Here is a 20,889-nt window from a genome sequence, read left to right as displayed (position 1 = left end):
TCATGAATAAATAAAATAATAAAATAAAATGAATAGAAAAATCATCAGCTCATTAGAAAGTCTGTGGCTATTTTATGATTATTTCCCCATAAAATTACATTATAAGGAATCCTAAGAATTCTCATCAGTGAATTGCAGAAACATCTCATTTATGTAACCATTAGTGACACAACAAATGAGTTTCTCACACTTCTGATTAATACAGTGGTGGGTATTCTCTGAATAGTCTTATTTTCAAGAAGAAATACATGAAAGCCAGAAGATCCAAAAAATATTTTCAGTTTCAATAAAAGTCACTAAGTGTTACTGAACTGAAAAAAATCAACGTGCTATGAAGAATATGGTAAGTAGGAAAGTGAGAAGAGAAGACGACCAATGTTGGCACTAAAAGGTTTCCCATACAGTATAATACTGAAGTACTGATACCTGGAACAATGAGATCTGAAAATTAAAGCTAACACAGTTGTAGCAATATGAACACATAATTTTGGCTAAATGCAAAAGAGACAATGATGGTTTTAAACTACATGGCTACCAAAGACAGAAATAAATGCTGGTGAAATAAAAAGAGGGATCTGACAACCTAACTGGATAACTTACAAGAGTTAATCAAGAGTCAAGCCAAAATCTATAAATCTTGCCACACTATTACCATATGCTTTCAAATAGAGGACATGGGCATAAGTAACATCTCAAAGACTAGAAGACAGCCAGTATTCAAGAAAATGCTACCAGGTCAGAAGTAGGAGGGCACTGGAGCGGGGAAAGAGGGACAATAATTTTAACAAAGTAAAAATCTTATAGCTCATAATGGAAGGCCAACTAGTCCTAGAGCTCTAGATGGTATGAACTAACCATACGACCTTCAGTTATTATCAAACATACAGCTGAGATACTCAAGCTGGCAAAGGACAATTTATTCTCAGAGTAACATGCAGCAAAGTCAGGGACAAACTTTAAGCAAAGAGAATGTGTCAGAGAAAACTGGCCACAAACTCTTAGGTCAGTCAAGAACGCAGTTATGAAGCAACTTAGGAAATGATAGCTTTTGGACAAGTGTGCATGGACTTACAGTTTGGCAAACTGGTCTTGAACAGTAAAGTGCTCAGGACCTTGGTCGTCCATTATTTTCAAAAGGAGGGAAGTTGATAAAAGATTATGATTAAATTAAAGGCTTAGATATAATCTAGAATTACTTCTACTTCCTCCCTAAATTGAATAGCAGTGAGCTGCAGCAAATCTCTGCTTTTGTGTTTTCTGAACATGTTAAGGTTTCAAACACCACAAGTGGGAAAAGGTGACTTGAGCAGAGCAGGACATGATCTCAGGCTCTGTTGCTCCCTACTAGCCAATCAGGGAAGCTCTCCATTTCTGAATGAGTGAATGTCCTTCTTCTGAGCTCACCGAAGATGAATCTTATTCTTTCATGCCTCAATGCCTAGCATTACCCGATGTCCAGCACAGTGCTTAACATGTGGTTAAGCGCTCAGTAAATGTTAACTTGAGTATCACTGTTTGCAGACCTTAATTCCTTAGAGGAAAAAAAAAATATAAGTCTCAATAATTTCAGAAATGGAGAACTAACATTTTTCCAAACTGCAAACTGTACAAAGTTCTCCTGAATTAGAAAAATAAAAATTAATTATTTCATGTGATTTTTCAAGTTCAGTGACAAGGGAGAAAATACTCACCCCACAGCAGCATAAATCATCTTCAGTGATCAACATCTGCATCCTCAAACTGTCCAGCAACTGTTGGTGTAGTGTCTACCTCCATCCCATCTGAAAAAAAAAAAAAAAAAATCAACTGCTGAGCAACAGTCTACTGAACTCTTCAGATACCTAGAGGTTCAACCTATACATCAACCAGAAAGAAGCTAGTGCCCTCTGTTGGTAACAGCTATTTCTTTCTCTTATGAAAAAGGAGGAATAAACCAAGAAAACAAATGCCACCTGTACATTTACTTTATAAATTCTTAACCTCAAAACTAAAAGAACATTAGATAAGTTTTAAATGTAGTGAGCATCAACTATTCCCTCTTCACAGAACTGTGCTGGGTATTTACTGTGTGACATCATTACTATTTTAAGATTTTATTTATTTGAGAGAAAGAGAGAATGAGCGAAAGGGGGGGACAAGGGGAGAGGGAGAAGCAGACTCCCTGCTGAGTTGGGAGCCTGATGCAAGGCTCCACCCCAGGACCCTGAGATCAGCTGAAGGCAGATGCTTAACTGAGCCACCCAGGCACCCCATTATTTTTATTTTTAAAGGTATGAAAGTCCTAACCTCACAAAGCTGACAACATAATTTGGAGAAAAGACAAAGTAAGTAGAGTGAGGTTCTTGCTTATCTATTTTCCTCATTTTATAGAGGGGAAAAAAAGTGTGTGTAGGGAAAGACAAGGAAGAAAAAGCCCTCTGAAAAGAGTTGTTTACAGCTGCTTTCTCCATATCCACACCTCCCACTCACCCCTCAACTCTTTAGCCCAACAACAGGCCTCTGCCTGAGCCCCCTAGCACTCTACCACCTCCACATGCAGCAGGGCATGCACATGTAACACATTTCTAAAGTTAACTCATCTTTCCACATAGAAATTATTCTCTTGGGGCACCTGACTGGTTCAGATGGTAGAGCATGCGACTCTTAATCTCAGGGTCGTGAGTTCAAGTCCCACATTAGGTGCAGAGCCTACTTTAAAAAAAGTCTCTTTCCAGTCTTACTGAAGGATACCTCTTACCTGTGCAATCCAGAAATCCCTACCACATTAACTTTGTTGCTTTTCTCTCTTAAACATCTCTCAAATCTGTTAAGTCTTTTGACATTCACTGCCACTACCAAATGTAGGCCACAATCTCTCTCATTTAATTTAAATCACAAGTTACTTAACAGCGTTTTTCTTCTCTTTCCTCCAGTATTTCCCTCTGCAATCATTTTTCCACATCATAGCCAGGGTCATCTTCTGCAATACTAATCAAACTAAAAATTCTTCACTTCACATTCTCATTGGCCTACGCACTAACATGGAAGTTCTTTAACAAAGCTTTCAAGTTCCTTTAAGATATAACCCTGTTCACTCCCCCATTTTTATCTGCTGCTATAATAACTTTCTCTTCAACACTCAGAATTCCAGACATAACGAACTACTTTCAGTCCCTAAAGTTGAATGGTCTTTTGAACTCCTCCTGCACATAGTTGATCTCATTACCTGCCTCTCTCTCCAACCTGTATGCAATCCCCCCTCACCCGGGTCACTTTTACTCCTCTTTCAGATCTTGGCTCAGATGTCACTCCATGAAGCTTGAATTTAACTATCCAGGTTGGGTGAAGAGTCCAGCCTCATTCCCTAGTTTCTCAAGCTTCCCCTATAACTTTATGCTGTATCACAATGTACTGTAACTGCCTAATTAGTTAATTTATTTTTCTCTACACAAGAATGCTATTGATATGAAGAGAGTAATCTCATCTCTCTTGGGCACTGATGTATTTTCTATACCTGCCAGAGTAGTTCAATAGGCACTTCTTACATAAATAAGTATACGAGGCACTGAATACCACAAGGAGATAGGATGTTTTCTCAGTGCAAAAAAGATGGTTTTATTAAAGCATGGGGAGCAGGATTCGTGGGTAGAAAGAACTGTGAGAGGGTGTGTATAAACTGCAAAAAGACTGAAATTTACCAAGACAGCAGATCATAGGTGTTCGCACCATAAAAAAACATTAACTATGTGAGGAGATAGGTATGTTAATTAGCTTGGCTGTAGTAAATATTTCCCTATGTATATGAAAACATCATCTGGCATATCATACCTTAAATATATAATCTTTATTTAAAAAAATTTAAAAAATAAAATCAAATTTCAAAAAAAGAAATGCACAGGTCAAACAAAATAAGTAAATGGCAAAAAAAAGTGGCATGGGTACTCAGGACTTTAGAAGGTGGTATAGGCTAAAAAAGTTTCATATACAGACAACTCTTTGAATACTAATAAGGCATAGGAATAAAAGTCCAAATTTCATTTAGCAAAAAGTATTTGTGATCTTAAAATCATTTGCTATAAAGCATTAAATAAGAAATTTTACAATTAAAAAAAAAACCTTCAGTGTAGAAAGAAAAGGCTTTTCAACGTCCAAGGACACTTTCTTGTTAATCACTGTAATAAAAAGAAGGTAACATCTTGAATTCTTTCACCTAAGAGTTTGGTAGAACACTAGAAATCATCTGAGCCATTTCACTTTACATTAGAAGCTCACCAACCAGGACTTAAAATGGAGAGGATACACAAGGAATAACAATGTGACCCAAAGCTTAAACTTTTCCAAATTAAAGTATCCCAGGACTTCAGGGTTCCCAGGTCAACATGCCGTATGCATGAAGATACCGATCACAGCATTATGACAGAAACTTACAATGCCCAATAAAAGAAGAACTAGGGGTGCCTGGTGACTTAGTGGTTAAGCGTCCAACTTTTGATTTTGGCTCAGGTCATGATCTCAGTGTCCTGAGATCAAGCCCCATGTTAGACTCCACACTCTGCAGTGTGTGTTTGAGATTCTCTCCTCCCCTTCTGAACCATTCCCTGCTTGCATGCTCTCTTTCAAATAAATTAAATCTTTAATTAAAAAAAAAAAAGAAAACCTATGGTAACCCTCTTTGAGAACATTCTGCACCTCAGGGTGCCTGGGTGGCTCAGTTGATTAAGCATTTGGCTTCAGCTCGGGTCATGATCCCAGGGTCCTGGGATTGAGCCCTACATCAGGCTCCATGCTCAGTGGAGAGCCTGCTTCCCCCTCTCCCCTTCTGTTCCCTTTGCTTGTGCTCTCTCTCATATAAATAGATAAAATCTTAAAACAAAAAAACAAAACCCCAAAAACACAACATTCTACATCTCCAAAAATTAGAAGTGGTTAAGACTCTAGAGTAACATAAAACACTAGTATATATTAAATACATGTAAGGTGCAAGAAGTGCTTATAATAAGGCCTGATGTATTGTTTTTTAATTTTTTTAATTTTTAAAGATTTTATTTATTTATTCATGAGACACACACACACACACACAGAGGTAGAGGCAGCGGGAGAAGCAGGCTCCATGCAGGGAGCCCGACGTGGGACTCGATCCTGAGACTCCAGGATCACACCCTGGGCTGAAGGCGGGACTAAACCACTGAGCCACCCGGGGTTCCCCTGATGTATTGTTTTTTTGCATATTAGCTCATTTAATCCTCTTACCACTTATTAGCTATTTGACCTTATGCAAGTTACAGGATCTTTCTGTGCTTCAGTTTCTTCATCTGTAAAATAGGGATTGTAATAACATTTACCACAGAGTGTTTTTGGAAGGATTAAGTGAGTACACATGTGTAATGTGATTAAATCAGGTCTGGCACATAAGAGCTGAGTGTTCTCAGCTACTCACTCAGTATACTACTCAGTGTAGCTGAGTGTTCTATTGAAAATAAGTAGGAACAAGACTGAAGATATCTGGGGCAAAGGCAAGGTTGTTTCTTCAGAATTAGAACTTTATATGGTGAGTATCGGGCAATCACTGAGGGGGACTTCCCTATATGGGTGACCACAGAGTATTCTCAGAAGATTTAATGGCACAATAAGTTGGAGGCAGGAATGACTGAAGCAAAAAATTACTATTATAAATCTAGTGTGAGAAGACAAGAGCCTATGACTGAATGAGAGCAGTAATAATAGCAAGGAAATGTGAAAGTCATTTACATGAAAAATCCATGGGACTCGGCATTGCACTGGAGCAAGGAATACAAAGTAAAGGCTGAGTCAAAAAAGAGTACTTGAACATTCTGGTTGAAACAGGATACTCAGAAAAGCCAACCAGTCTAACAGGGGAAATAAGAAGCCTATAAAGTAGAGACAACTGAAGTGAATTTGAAAGCCACTTGCTTAAGGTCCAGAAGTTTGCCACAAAACAAGAACCCAAGTTTCTTGAATGCTGCCTAGTCCTTTTAATCAATTGACTATTCTAGTTTTGCATATATCATGTAGGAATTCATTTCAAAAATAAAAATGTTAGGGACGCTTGGGTGGCTCAGTGGTTGAGCATCTGCCTTTGGCTCAAGGCCTGGTCCCAGAGTCCTGGGATCAAGTCCCACATCCGGCTCCCTGCAGAGTGCCTACTTTTCTCTCTGCCTACTCTTTGTGTCTCTCATGAATAAATAAAATCTTTGAAAAAATAAAAATAAAAATAAAAATTGCAGCATTGCAAAAATAAAAATTGCACACACACACACATACACATACATAAGCATATGTGGAATATATTACTGGATATGTAACAGAAAACTTAATAGTGGTCTTTCAAATATAACTACACTTGATTTTTCATTTCTTCTCTGCCTGTGCCCATTTACTATTTTTGTAGTTGAGGGGGAAAAAGGAAAAAAAAATAGAAAAGAAAAAAAAGTTCCATGAAAATTCCCATTCTATGTATTTCTAGATTTGCTTCCTATACTGAGTTAATTCTGAGACTTTTCTGTCTTAAGAATTTCCAAGAGAATTCCGATCTCTCTATAACTTCCTTTGTTGACCAAATAAACATTTGACTTGTTCACACTGAAAGAAAGGATACTCACCTTCATAATCTCTGATTGAATCTTCTGTCCGGACTCCAGCCATGTTATATTGGCTGCTCACAGACTGAGAAAGCATTCCTTCTAATCTCTCCAAGGTGGCTTGGCCTTCTGCTGTTAAATGGGATAATCCTTCTTCATAGGTATAAAATGTAGGGATGTCCCCCTGCCCTTGTTCTAAACAAATAAAATGCTTTTAAGCTATTATAAAGCAATTAGAAAAACATGGATAATTAACAATGTATTTATTGAAGATAAGGTACAGTTTTAAAAGGTTTCCAGAAAAATATTTTCAATATTCATTTAATACACATACATAGGTCATCTGTTGAAAATAAAAATACAAAGAAAATGTCTCTACCCTCTAGAATGAGAAGAGATTCCAAAAGATAATGAGCCAGAAAATAGCAATTCTCAAAAAATCAAATGTCCAGGGGACTAGAAGGAAAAGAGGGTGTTCCTAAGCCCAGGAAGTCTTATGTTATCCCAAAGTGGGAATTGACAGGTGAGTGTAAACTGATTTCATACTAATTTGTACTGATGCTTTTCTCTGTATTAAAATATATGCTGCTCCTTTTAAAAACTCAGAAATTCTGTTAAATGTAAAAAAGGTTAAAAAGAATCATTCAAAAATCTCAGCGACAATAAAAATGTATTTAGATATATGATAATTCCAGAACGGAGTTTGTCTCAGGCCAGGAAGTAGGTACATATGGAGGAAAGGACTTTGGACAGGCAGACTGGTGGACATGAGAGCAGTGGGAAAAAGAAAAGAGAACAGTAGGCACCTCAAGTTACAAGACTCTACCAGGCTAGTGATGGTATTCTGGTCTGGAGGAGGCAAAGAGAAATCATCTTAGATAAATGAAGTATGGTTCTGGGGGGAGAAAATGACTTTGATAGTGAGTTGTTTGAAGGAATATGTTAGGTAAGGATGATAAATGATGATAAAGGTTTCAAGTGGTGGAGGCTTGTTCTCTGGGAGCAGCTGCATCAACTTAAAAGACACTCCCAACCACCCATTTTCCCATCTACTGTTTTTTTTTCCCTTCCATTTATCTCTATCCATTTTCTGCCTCCAATAATACATACTTTTTACCCTAAAGCTTGGAAAGCCCATCCATTTTTCCAGTTTGGCTTAAACATGGATTGTGCCATTCAATTTTATTAATAACCACACTATATGGGTATTTAATACAGAGATATAAAGAACTATAATCCCATACCCTTAGTACAAATAAATGCTTAAAATGAAACATACACACATTAAAAAAAAATCTGTTTCACTAACCATGTGCTTCCACATCATATTCTTCTCCATCGTAATCATCTGAATCTTCATCCTCAGGATCAGGATGCAAAGCCTGGCATTCACACATTGCAGTGAACATTGCCTCCACTGAAGAAGGAAATTAAATTGTAATAAACATTCTTTTCTGGTCAGTATAGAGTAAAAATTTAATAATATAATCACAGTGCAAATAAATCCAATGGGTAGACAAGAAATATACCAGAGTCACTATTTACAAAACCTGCCAAATTCCAAGGAGAATTGATCTTGAAAAGTACTTGATGGCAATAGACAAGTCACAAAATAGTAAGAGTCATTTTAAGATAATGTTGAGATCTCTTCATGCCTGGCTGGATTTTCTGAGAAAAGGAGTCAGAGTCTTGGTCAGACTGCTGGCATCAAGGTGAAGCCCCTTTCAGTTGATAGGGCTCTTTTCCTGCTATCCTGGCATCTTCCACTTCGGAATTGCCATGACTCCTTTCCCTCTATCTGGTAAGATTCAAAGTTAACAGCATCAGGTCAGTAAAATAACCAGATCTCTCCATTCACAAAACACACCAAATAATGTGGCGTCTCCTATACTGTTACCACATTCACTATCTTTGATATTTATAGGTATCTGGTCCTCAATGATATGACAGATATTAAAATGAATAGAAAGGCAATAGAAAAAGCAATAGAGCAATAGAACAGAGGTAATGAGGGTAAAGGTAAATGTGTGTGTGTATATGGGGGTTGGAATGCTTGGTAATAAAGAGAAAAGAAGCAATTCTACAGAATACTCACATGCTGATTTATCACTAGGCACAAATCTAAATTCAGCAATAGGTTCAACATCATCATCACTGTCTTCTTCTTCAGCAACAGATTCTTTTGATTCTTCTAGGGAGAGAATAAAAATAATTTTTATTTTTATTATTTTTTAAAGATTTTATTTATTTATTTATGAAAGACAGAGAGAGAGGCAGAGACACAGGCAGAGAGAGAAGCAGGCTCCATGTAGGGAACCTGATGTAGGACTCGATCCGGAGACTCCAGGATCACACCCTGGGCTGAAGGCAGACGAGCCACCCAGGCATCCCTAAAAACAATTTTTTTTTAAAAGATTTTATTTATTTATTCATAGAGACAGACAGAGAGAGGCGGAGACACAGGCAGAGGGAGAAGCAGGCTCCATGCAGAGAGCCCGACGTGGGACTCGATCCAGGGTCTCCAGGATCATGCCCTGGGCTGCAGGTGGTGCTAAACCACTGCGCCACTGGGGCTACCCCCCTAAAAACAATTTTTAAATGATGTTCTTGTTTTGGAAAAACAGAAGCCTAAAATAAGCTCTTATTTATGCTTATTCTAAATACTGCAATACATTTTTAAGATTTTATTTATTCCTGACAGTCAGAGAGAGAGGCAGAGACACAGGCAGAGGGAGAAGCAGACTTTCAACCACTGAGCCACCCAGGCATCCCTACAATACATTTCTTACTTCACATTTTAAGAACATTCATGATTTATTTTTAGGCCTAAAAAAGACTGTGGACAGCCTCCTTGGTCTAGTCACACTGTACTTCACTGAGCCCTAGGGATTCTAAGATTCTAAGCACTCTTCAGGGTCATGGTGGGCGGTGAGGAAACGCAAACAGGCCTCTAACAAGTATAGTTCAATTGTCATCTGCTTCTCTTACCTTTCACCATGAAACAAGGGTGCAGTAGCAGTTTGTCAACCACTGATGTAATTTATCACCAATAATTTACAGAGAAAACTAAGGCCCATAAAAGTTAGCTGACCCTTGGGGATCCCTGGGTGGCTCAGCGGTTTGGTGCCTGCCTTTGGCCCAGGGCACGATCCTGGAGTCCCGGGATTGAGTCCCACATCAAGTTCCCTGCACGGAGCCTGCTTCTCCCTCTGCCTGTGTCTCTGCCTCTCCCTCTCCCTCTTAAATAAATAAAATCTTAAAAAAAAAAAAAAAAAAAGTTAGCTGACCCAACAGCAGATAAATTACCAAAGTCTGCAGGCAAGAAAAAAATACAAATGTTCGGGATGACTGCGTGGCTCAGCGGTTGAGCGCCTCCCTCCCTTCAACCCAGGGCGTGATCCTGGACTCCCGGGATCAGGATCAAGTCCCACATCAGGCTCCCTGCGTGGAGCCTGCCTTCTCTCTGTGCCTGTGCCTCTGCCTCTCTCTGTGTCTCTCATGAATAAATAAATAAAATCTTAAAAAAAAATGTTCAATAAAGAGAACTAGCACATGATGTCAATGGAAGTAAGAACTGCCACTACTATTTTGGAGGTGTATATATCCTACTACCGAGCAATTCCTAATCTAAGTATATATTATGTACACAAAGAGTCTATACATAAATGTTTATTAAAGTACTATATGTACTTGTAAAAATTTTTTAAAATGTTAATTTTAAAAAAAGAAACAGATGTAATGTAACCCAGTCATATTATGTTTTATATATAGGTAACAGTTTAAAAAGGAACAAATATCTATACATATCAAAACTGGGATCCCTGGGTGGCTCAGCGGTTTGGCGCCTGCCTTTGGCTCAGGGTGTGATCCTGGAGACCCAGGATCGAGTCCCACATCAGGCTCCCTGCATGGAGCCTGCTTCTCCCTCTGCTTGTGTCTCTGCCTCTCTCTCCCTCTCATGAATAAATAAAATCTTAAAAAAAAATATATATATATATATACATACATATCAAAACGCTTAGATTAAAAAAAGTAACGGAGTGAAAAAACTAATTGCAGAATATATATAAATACCACTTACATATTAAAATTTTAAACACAAAACTAAATCATTATATTACTTAGGGATTTATACATATTCAGTAAAAATCTAAAAGCTTAGATGGGAAGGATATATACCACCCACCTTTAGGATAATGTTTACCTTGGGAGATAAGAGTAGTGAACAAAATGAGAAAGGTACAATAAAGATTTCAAGAGTACTGATACAATTTTATTTCCTTATTTTTTTTTAAAGATTTATTTATTTATTTGAGAGACAGAGAGCACACATGCAGGGAGGAGGGGCAAAGGTGAGGGATAGAATCTCAAGCAGACTCCCACATGAGCACAGAGCCAGACACCAGGCTCGATCTCACAACCCTGAGATCATGACCTGAGTGGAAATCAAGAGTCAGACACTTACCTAATTGAGCCACACAAGTGCCCCCAGTTGTATTTCTTTAAGATTAATTATGAAGAAAATATTAGAATTTATGCTAGATAATGAATAATGTAAAAATTTTATTACTCTCTGTATTTTTCAATATCTAAATTATTTCATAATTTAAAAAAACAGGTGAAAGCACCTGGTTGACTCAGTTGGTAGAGCATACTGACTCTTGATCTTGGGATATAATTTCAAGCCCCACATTGGATGTAGAGATTAACTAAATGTAAGATTTTAAACCTAAAATCTTTAGGAGTGCCTGGCTGGCTCAGTCAGTAGAGCATGTGACTCTTGCTCTCAGAGTTGTAAGTTCAAGCCCCATGTTGGATGTCGTGATTATTCAAAAATATGTTCAAACTAATAATCTTAAAAATATAAATTAAGGGTGATGAATCACTATATTCTACCCGAAACTAATAATAATAATATATTATTATATTGTTAACTGAACTGAATTTAAATAAAAAATAACTACATAAAAATATAAGTTAAATGTTGTTTAGCATATTAAAATTACCATTTTAAAAAAATTTTAATTCTCCATGCAGATAAAAGTCAGGTAGAAAGATTCTTACACTACTATTGAAAGGGTAAATTGAAATACACTTTCTGGAAAGCAATTTGACAATATATATGTTAAGAGCTTTAAAAGTATTACCTTTAAAACAGCAATTATATACATAGGAATCAATTATAGGGGGTGTCCACTAAATTTTTTTTGACTTTTATTTTTCTAAGTCATACAAGCTGAATGTAGAATAAAAAAATACAGATAAGCAAAAAAGGAAAAAAAAAATTAAGTGACCATTATTAACAATTTTAAATCAGAGATTTCATAGACTTTTTCTGTCTTATTGTTGTTATATTGTTACATTGTTATATATAATCTGTAAACAAGTAAAATAATACAAAAATACTGGGGAATTCTAAATAACTCTAAATAGTTGAAGACATTATTAGATGGTATTATGAAACTTTTCAGGGTTTAAAAAGAATGTAGATGATTCTAAGGAAAAAGTAGGTCCCTACCACTCTAGATCTTCTCCCTAGAAATAACAATTATTACAATTTGTTTTATATCCTCAGGAATCTACCCTAAGGCAAGAAATATAAATGCAATACAGTATTTTTGCAATTAAGAAAAAAAATACAACCATGATCAACACTAATCATCTCGTGCTAGATCATATTTTATCTGTCATATTTTCAGTCTCTAAACCTTTCTAAATTTTCAACAGTGGGAATAAGTTTTTAGTTATTTTTATTTGTTGTTTTTAAGATTTTATTTATTTATTCATTCAGGAGAGACACAGAGAGGCAGAGACATAGGCAGAGGGAGAAGCAGGCTCCCTGCAGGAAGCCTGATATGGGACTCCATCCCAGGACCCCAGGATCACCCCTGAGCCAAAGGTATATATGCTCAACTGCTGAGTTACCCACGTGTCCCTATTTTTGGAATACCCCAATATCCTTGGGATGCCTGGGTGGCTCAGGGGTTGAGCGTCTGCCTCTGGTTCAGGGTGTGATCCTGGGGTCCTGGGATGGAGTCCCGCATTGGGCTACCCATGGGGAGCCTGCTTCTCCCTCTGCCTATGTCTCTGCCTCTCTCTGTGTCTCTCCTGAATAAATAAATAAAATCTTAAAAAAAAAAAAACAAACATAAAATAATATAATGTCCTCAACTATAAGCTAAAGGTCCACATTAATGAGGTTTATGGAGATCAACCAAAGGGAAAAAACACCTGGAGCTGGGAGAATCAGGATGAGAGGAACAGGGATCCCTGGGTGGCGCAGCGGTTTGGCACCTGCCTTTGGCCCAGGGCGCGATCCTGGAGACCCAGGATCAAATCCCACGTCAGGCTCCCAGTGCATGGAGCCTGCTTCTCCCTCTGCCTGTGTCTCTGCCTCTCTCTCTCTCTCTCTCTGTGTGACTATCATAAATAAATAAAAATTAAAAAAAAAGAAAAAAAAAAAAGGATGAGAGGAACAAAAGGCTGGGAAAACAGGATCCAAGCACATGTAACATGTGAGAAGAGCTGAGTCCCACATAAACAGAACTGGAGAACTACAACATAAATGTGACCCAGGAGGATTCTACTTTCTAGAAAGATAGTGAAGTCCTACTTACTTTAGTAAGAAAGGATTAATCATAGCCCCATCAATTTCAAGAAAATAATCATAGAGAGCAAACATTTAAAACACCTACCATGAACCTACTGAATCCTTACTGTCTAATTTGGGACTCCCGGTATTTTCATTTTTAACAAGTTCCCCACGTGTTTCTAATGTACAGCCAGGTTTAAGAACTAAAGACCACTACAATCCCCTCATTTTGCTGAATGAAATTGAGGCTCAGAGAGATGAAAATAACTTGCTTACCAAGTTAATGACAGTCTTCTTATTCACTGTGTTTTTCTCTTTAGTTAGCTTCACTGAAGCCCTACCTCTCTAATTTTCTGACATACACCTTTCCCCAAAGCTAATGGTCTCCATTATTTATGGGCATTTCACATCAGGGTTTGGAAATGACTGGCAAGGTCACCTCTAAGTTTTTGCAATTCTATGGATGAATGAATGGCTTAAACTAAATATGAAATACAATAATCTTGGTTATAAAATCATAGCTGCACTTACTTGGAAAGTGAACTTTGTGCCCAATACCTCCTCAATTGAAGTCTTACTACAATCCCAGATCAACAGCTTTTTCTTTTCCTTACCCTCTCTTTCAAATTTCACTAGATTTTTATATCTATCTTTGCACTTTCTCCAATGGCAAGTGTTTGAGATTGCCTAACAAAAATATTTTCAGATAGCTGAATCAGGCAGGGATGATGAGATAGGGCTTGACAAAAGCCCTCAATATTACTAAATAATTAGTGTCACACTGATTATAAATGGTCATCTTATATCTGAAACTATATTAAAACCCTAAATTGAAGGAGCAATAGCTTAACCGGCAAACTTATGGGATTGTCTTTATACACTATTATCAAAGAAAGGCAACTCATTATTTTAAAAGCACAAGTTTAGGGACACCTGGGTAGCTCAGTGGTTGAGCGTCTGCCTTTGGCTCAAGGTGTGGTCCTGGGATTGAGTCCCACATCGGGCTCTCCACGGGGAGTCTGCTTCTCCCTCTGCCTATGTCTCTGCCTCTCTCTCTGTGTTGCTCATGAATAAATAAATAAAATCTTTAAAAAAAATGAATAAAAATAAAAGCACAAGTTTAGTAAAAGTGTAACAAACTGTCCTTTCAGTCACAAAGTTGTGCATTTCTATAAAAGGTGAGCATATTAAAGTAACACAGTATAGGAAAAACTTGTCATTTAGTTATGCTTAAAAAATTAAACACAAGTTTTAACTCTGTACCTAACTTGTTTATCATTGGGAATTCTAATAACCCATTGCCAACAACCCCCAAAATGGATTTTTTTCTTTCTTACTCCTTTCATCATTCTCACTAGATTTTTTATGAATCTTTCTAATTATTTCAATAGCAAAAAACTTGGGAATCTTGTACCACAGAGTTTCTCAACCTTGGCACCACTGACATTTGGACTTGGTAATTCCTCACTGTGGGATGTCGTTCTGTGTCTTGTGGGATGTTAAGTAGCATCTCTGGCCTCTAACTACTAGATACCAGTAGCACTCCTCCCCTCTTCCACTCATGACAATCAGAATGTCATTGCCTAAGGAGAGGGGGGACACAATACTGTCTCCTACTGAGAACCACCTCTGTAATAAAATGGAACCAACAACAACAAAAAAACAAAAAACAAAAAAACAAAAAACAAAAAAACAAAAAAACAAAACAGGTTCTACATTTTGTACTTGGAGGCACAAAGTATCCTGATCCAAGCTTCTAAGGATACCAAATATAAATGCCTTAACAAAAAGAAGAACAGTTAAATGCAAGAGAAAAAACCAGAAATACAAATCCACAATAACTGAATAAATAATTCTATGTGCAAATATATATAGAAAGTAAAAAGCAGTATCTAAATTATTTTACTGAGCTGAAATTTTGCTTAATAAACTATTATACAAAATAGGTCAATGGCTTGAATATTACTTTATGATCAAAGACTGCTTTTTATTTTATTTTATTTTTCAAAGACTGCTTTTTAAATATATGTAATAGTCTATCAAAGGAAGCTCAAGATTAAATTACACCATACATACCTCCAAATTTAGCATTCACCATAACATACAAATGCTCTCGTGGATAGGCATTTAGGTCCCTGGACACCGCATGCAAGCTAATGGTGGGGTATTCCAGTGAGAATCCTAATCCAGAGCCATCTAACCAAGACAGGCGGCTGAAAAACATGTGTAAAATAGATTATTTTAAGAAATTAAATCCTAAAAAAAAAAAAAGAAAAAGAAAGAAAGAGAAATTAAATCCCAATTTAATCCTAAAGTTTATAAAGACTCAGCTTGGGCACTTTTATGCATGTGAATAAACTCAAATTTAGTATTTAAAAATATTCATAATATAAGAAAATTCAGCAGCAGGAACTGACTTTCTTTAAAACCAATTCTGTTAAGTTCTCTTCCCCTCTACCTAAAAATGCAAAAAAGATTTGAAAAGTAGTTTTTTAAGTCACAATGTGTTTCTATGTATTTCATGCTGGTTCTTAACTTGGAATGTCTTCAGGTGCCTCACTTTTGCAAATTCTCTTCAACTAGTTAAGTACCAGCTCCTCCTTGAGCCCTCCAATTACTCTACTCTAGCTCATACTGATCTCTCCTTTTTCTGAACTGTACTTATGTGCAGTAAATAGGCCATTTAGTCCTTAATTCTGTGCTAATGAATGTCATACTTACCCTGACAGAATGTGAGCTACCTGACAGAACCTGTCATATTCCTTTATTTCACATTCTTCAAAACCACTAGCATAATGCTCAGCATTAAGTATGCAATAAACACCTGGGAGTCACTAATTTCTCCACTAATCCTACATTAAATGACATATACATGAAAATGCTATAATCATACTTACACAGATTAGACAATACTTATCCCACTGAAAGACTTTATGAAGCCTTTCATTTATTCTGCAGCTTTAAAATAAACAGACAAGTAAGCAAGGTCTAATTTTCCCTCAAGACTGTCCAAATGCAAATATTTTAATGGTATAAGAAAGGAAACATATTACCAAAACCAGTCTGTTTAGTTTTGAGTAAAGGCTGGCTAATTTTTTGGCAATGCTTCACCCACCTGGAACTACACCACTTAGTAGGGGAAAAAAAAGTAGCAAAAAGATTGTGAAGAGACCACACACACACACACACACACACACACACACACACAAACCAACTAGTGGAATAAAAGTTAATGCAATATAGTGGCTGCACAGGGCTGGAGAGAAATGAAACTGGTAATGAGAATGAGTGCTCGTTTCTTGTGGGGTGATGAAAATATTCTAAAATCAATGGTTGCGCAGTTCTGTAAAGAGACTAACAACCACTGAATTATATATTCAGTGAATTATGAATTATCTTAATAAAGCTTTTATTTAAAAAAGAAATTAATGCACCCCCATATCATTCTATTTTCTATACAATTTTAACAAGCCTGGTTGTCTAATTTCTAATCAAGCAAAAACAAATACAATAAATGAACCTAAGACTCCCTTGGGCAAGAACAATGACAGTGCAGCAGTCTGAGATCATTTACACTCAATGTAAGGGGAGACCGAACTTGACACTTCAGTCCCCCTAAAGAAAATCAATGTCGGGATCCCTGGGTGGCGCAGCGGTTTAGCGCCTGCCTTTGGCCCGGGGCGCGATCCTGGAGACCCGGGATCGAATCCCACATTGGGCTCCCGGTGCATGGAGCCTGCTTCTCCCTCTGCCTGTGTCTCTGCCTCTCTCTCTCTCTATCATAAATAAATAAAAATTAAAAAAAAATTAAAAAAAAAAAAGAAAATCAATGTCTGAGAAAACAAAAGTGTATACAATTCATAACCTCATTTATCAAAAACAAAGGCAGAATTAGATTGTGGTGAAAACTATACAACTCTGTAAATGCACTAAAATGCAATGACTTGCACACTGAAAAGAGCAAAAGCAAAAGATGTACTGTCATTTGCAAAGATTTCCATTCAACACAGAAAGAAAGAGAGAAAGAGAGAAAGAGAGAAAAAAAGAAAAGAAAAGAAAAGAAAAGAAAAGAAAAGAAAAGAAAACCTGGAAGGCTTAAAGTGATAAATCCTAAAAACTAAAAGAAAGGGGACACCTGGATGGCTCAGCTGATTAAGCACCTGCCTTCTGCTCAAGTCATGATCTCAGGGTCCTGGGATCAAGCCCCACAGGTTCCTTGTTCAGCAGAGTCTGCTTCTCCCCCTGCCCCTGCCCTTGCTTGCACACACTTTCTAAGAAATAAATAAAATGTTTAAAAATAAAATAAAATCACCTTAAAAAAAAAAAGAAGCTAAAGAGGTAAAAGCTCTAGGCATGATTTTCCAGAATGATTCATCCCATTAGTTTCAAAGAAATAGATTTTACTATCATTAGATTGTGTGTGCTATATGTGCCTTTCCTGTCCATTGTCTTCCTCTTAATGTGGAGACGAAATAGAGCTTACATATCAAAGAAGTACTGTCAGTCCCTTACTAAAACTATTATTTTAAGCAAATAAACACTCCTTTCTCACCTGAAAAATACCGCAGTATTATCACAGTTCAGAAAGTTATAGTTCAAATTTGGGTGTCCAAATGATTTCAAATATCCAGAGCCACAAAATTTAAATGACTCCATTCAAAGATGGAAAACTGAAATACAAAATAGACTCAGTACCTATCAAATTATGGTCTTTATTTAAAAAAAAAAAAATTTATTTATTTCTGAGAGAGAGCCAGAGAGCAAGGGGGAGGAGGGGGAGTGGGAAGGAGAGAATCCCAAGGAGACTTCCCGCTGAGCTCAATCTAGCTCAACCTCACAACCCTGAGATCATGACCTGAGCTGAAATCAGTCCCTGAGCCACCCAGGCGCTTTAAAAAGCGTATAATAATTGCTCCATAATACATATAATAATTGTCCCTTATACATGGACACACACTCTACAAAACAGAAGTTCCATTTAAAAGCAACATTTAGGGCAGCCCCGATGGCGCAGCGGTTTAGCGCCGCCTGCAGCCTGGGGTATGATCCTGGAGATCCAGGATCGAGTCCCACATCGGGCTCCTTGCATGGAGCCTGCTTCTCCCTCTGCCTGTGTCTCTGTCTCTCTCTGTGTCTCTCATGAGTAAATAAATAAAATCTTAAAAAAAAATAAAATAAAAGCAACATTTACTGATCGCTATGTTCTTACTCACTTTTCACATATTTTAGAAGAAAAGCCCTCCCAAACCAAAATAGCTAATTAACTATATCCAGTCTCAAAGAAACCATGAGTCACAAAAGGGAAAAACAATTAGAAAGATAGTAATGCAGAGGAACGTTCTGCTAATTTCCAATGCTTTTGAATAAGTATAATCATTATACTTTATTACCAGGATGAGGTGAAAAACAGGATAGAAGGAAAAGTTTTAAATTTGGGTGGGCTTAATTATTTGGTTTAAAATTAACTTTGGCTTAAGATAAATATGATTTAATTACCTACTTTATTTTACCCATTTCAAATAATCTATTTGGAATGATTCATGCCTCTGGTCCCTTCTTTACCTGGGGGTTTAGAAAGTCAACTTCCTTTGAAAACTCAACTTTGAAAAATAAGCCCGAGTTCTATATCTCTCAATACACGTCCGAGAAACTACTTAAAATCAAATCAGACCCTATCATTAAAGATCTCCTTGTCTAAAGATCTCTTTGCCTAAAATCATAAAATGATTTTCTCTAAGCCTTTGGGCTATAACCCAAGCTCATGGAGCACAGCTCTCTTCCTCCAGCTTTATCATTTTTCCACTTTTTCCCCCTCATTCTCTCAGATGAAGAACTGCTAAATGGTGTGTGCGCACATGCATATTTATATGTCCTGGGCCACACTAAATATTGTTTCTTACCCTTGCCTCTGAGCATCCTATCTCTTCTAAATAGAATGTTTCCTCTTAGCTCCAACTCATTCACCTGGCTGCTAATCCTCATTTGTCATATCCTCTAGGAAACTGTCCCAGTTTGTTGAGGCCTTGATTTTATCAAGACCTGGAAATGCTTGGTAGGATAGAGAAGTGGAAAGAGACCAAGGAGGTAATGTTAACAAAGAGCAGAGAGTGATGAATGTAGGTGTCCATGGTACTCATAATATTCTATTCTTAACCTAGATGGTAGACATTAATTAATTTAATTATAAAATTAATTATAATTCTGTAAACCAGGGACACCTGGGTGGCTCAGCAGTTGAGTGTCTGCCTTTGGCTCAGAGTGTGATTCTGGAATCCTGCATCAGGCTTCCTGCAGGGAGTCTGCTTCTCCCTCTGCCTGTGTCTCTGGCTCTCTCTGTGTCTCTCATGAATAAATTAATTAAAATCTTTAAAAAAAATTTCTTTAAACCATCCATATATAATGTATATTCTTTCTGTATCTTACAAAAATATTTTCTTAAAGAAGAGATCTGTTAGTGAAAAGTTGAAATGAAATTTTTTTAAACATGTAAGACCTTAAAAAGGAGTTTGTATTTCTTCAGTGTGATAACTGTATTGTGGTTATACAGGACAATGTCCTAGTTCTTAGATTTTTAGTAAAGTATTTATGGATGAAATAATAACATGCCCGCAACTCTCAAATAGCTCAAAAAAAGATACATGTGGTAAAATGTTAACAACTGATGAATCTTTATCTATGTATATTAACAACACTTGAAATTTTTCTTTAGGTTGGAAGTTTTTCAAAATGAAAAGACAAGCATAGGTTTTGTCTTCCTTCCCTGAACAGTTGTTATATTTTAGAAAGAGTCAATATACAGAAAAGCTGTAGAAAAATAAGGATAGTGTAGGGACTATCTGTGCTGTACTCTCCACGACTTAGAAGAAATTGTTTTCCTAAGATCATTAAAGATCTCCTTGTCATTACCCAACAGATGCTTTTTCAGATTTTGACTGCTTCTCCCTCTTGTCTATTTTCTTTTTTTAAAAAAATATTTTATTTATTTATTCATAGAGTCACACACAGAGAGAGGCAGAGACACACAGGCAGAGGGAGAAGCAGGCACCATGCAGAGAGCCTGACGTGGGACTCGATCCAGGGTCTCCAAGATCACGCCCTGGGCTGCAGGCGGCGCTAAACCCCTAACCCCTGCGCTATCGGAGCTGCCCCACTGGAGCTGCCCCCTCTTGTCTATTTTCAAGTCTCTTCTTCCATTATCTACCTCTTACTGTAGATATGCCTTGGCCCTCTTCTCTTCTGGGGTACCCAATCTATCCCCCCAATGAGTATATGCTAACCCTTATACTAATGATTTCTCAATCTCTCTGTCTCTCTTTTTTAAGAGTTTATTTATTTATTCATGGAAGACGACACATACAGAGAGGCAGACACACAAGCAGAGAGAGAAGCAGGCTCCATGCAGGGAGCCCGATCCCAGGACTGTGGGATCACACCCTGGGCTGAAGGTAGGCACTTAACCTCTAAGCCACCCAGGTGTCCCCCCCCCCAATCTCTACCTTTAATATCACTCTCCCAAGATACACACTCTTATGTCCCAACTAATCGCATATGTCTAGAACAGCCTCATTATCTGCACGTCACCTGGAACTTGCTTTTTCTCCCATCTGTATTTCCTATGTCAGTAATTGGTTAAAAGCCTAAGCTTTGCTCAATATTTAGATTTCCCTCAAAGGGTTCTTGGGGCACCTGGGTGGCTCAGTTGGTTAAGCATCTATTTTC

The 20,889-nt window shown here is 37.3% G+C and overlaps 1 protein-coding gene across 5 annotated transcripts in view; it reads right to left on the bottom strand.

Annotated features, from left to right (window-relative positions):
• CLNS1A (chloride nucleotide-sensitive channel 1A) overlaps positions 1 to 20,889 on the bottom strand; it is a 46,479-nt gene that overhangs the window by 20,878 nt on the left and 4,712 nt on the right. For 3 of the 5 annotated variants that reach the window (XR_007404474.1, XM_035703713.2, XM_025419550.3), the window contains exons 2-6: positions 15,247 to 15,383; positions 8,674 to 8,769; positions 7,888 to 7,995; positions 6,600 to 6,773; positions 1,692 to 1,781 (exon numbers count right to left, since the gene is read on the bottom strand). Coding sequence is in view for 4 of the 5 variants with exons in the window: in XM_035703713.2 (XP_035559606.1) it covers positions 1,714 to 1,781; positions 6,600 to 6,773; positions 7,888 to 7,995; positions 8,674 to 8,769; positions 15,247 to 15,383 (583 nt within the window). In the remaining variant the exon portion in view is untranslated. The remainder of the gene's footprint in view (positions 1 to 1,691; positions 1,782 to 6,599; positions 6,774 to 7,887; positions 7,996 to 8,673; positions 8,770 to 15,246; positions 15,384 to 20,889) is intronic. The other 2 variants (XM_025419552.3, XM_025419551.3) reach the window with 2 other exon arrangements.

This window comes from Canis lupus, chromosome 21 (assembly GCF_003254725.2).
Source record: "Canis lupus dingo isolate Sandy chromosome 21, ASM325472v2, whole genome shotgun sequence".
Classification (NCBI taxonomy): Eukaryota; Metazoa; Chordata; class Mammalia; order Carnivora; family Canidae; genus Canis; species Canis lupus.
Note: the sequence above shows the minus strand (reverse complement) of the source record. Positions and strands in the feature narration are given on the sequence as shown.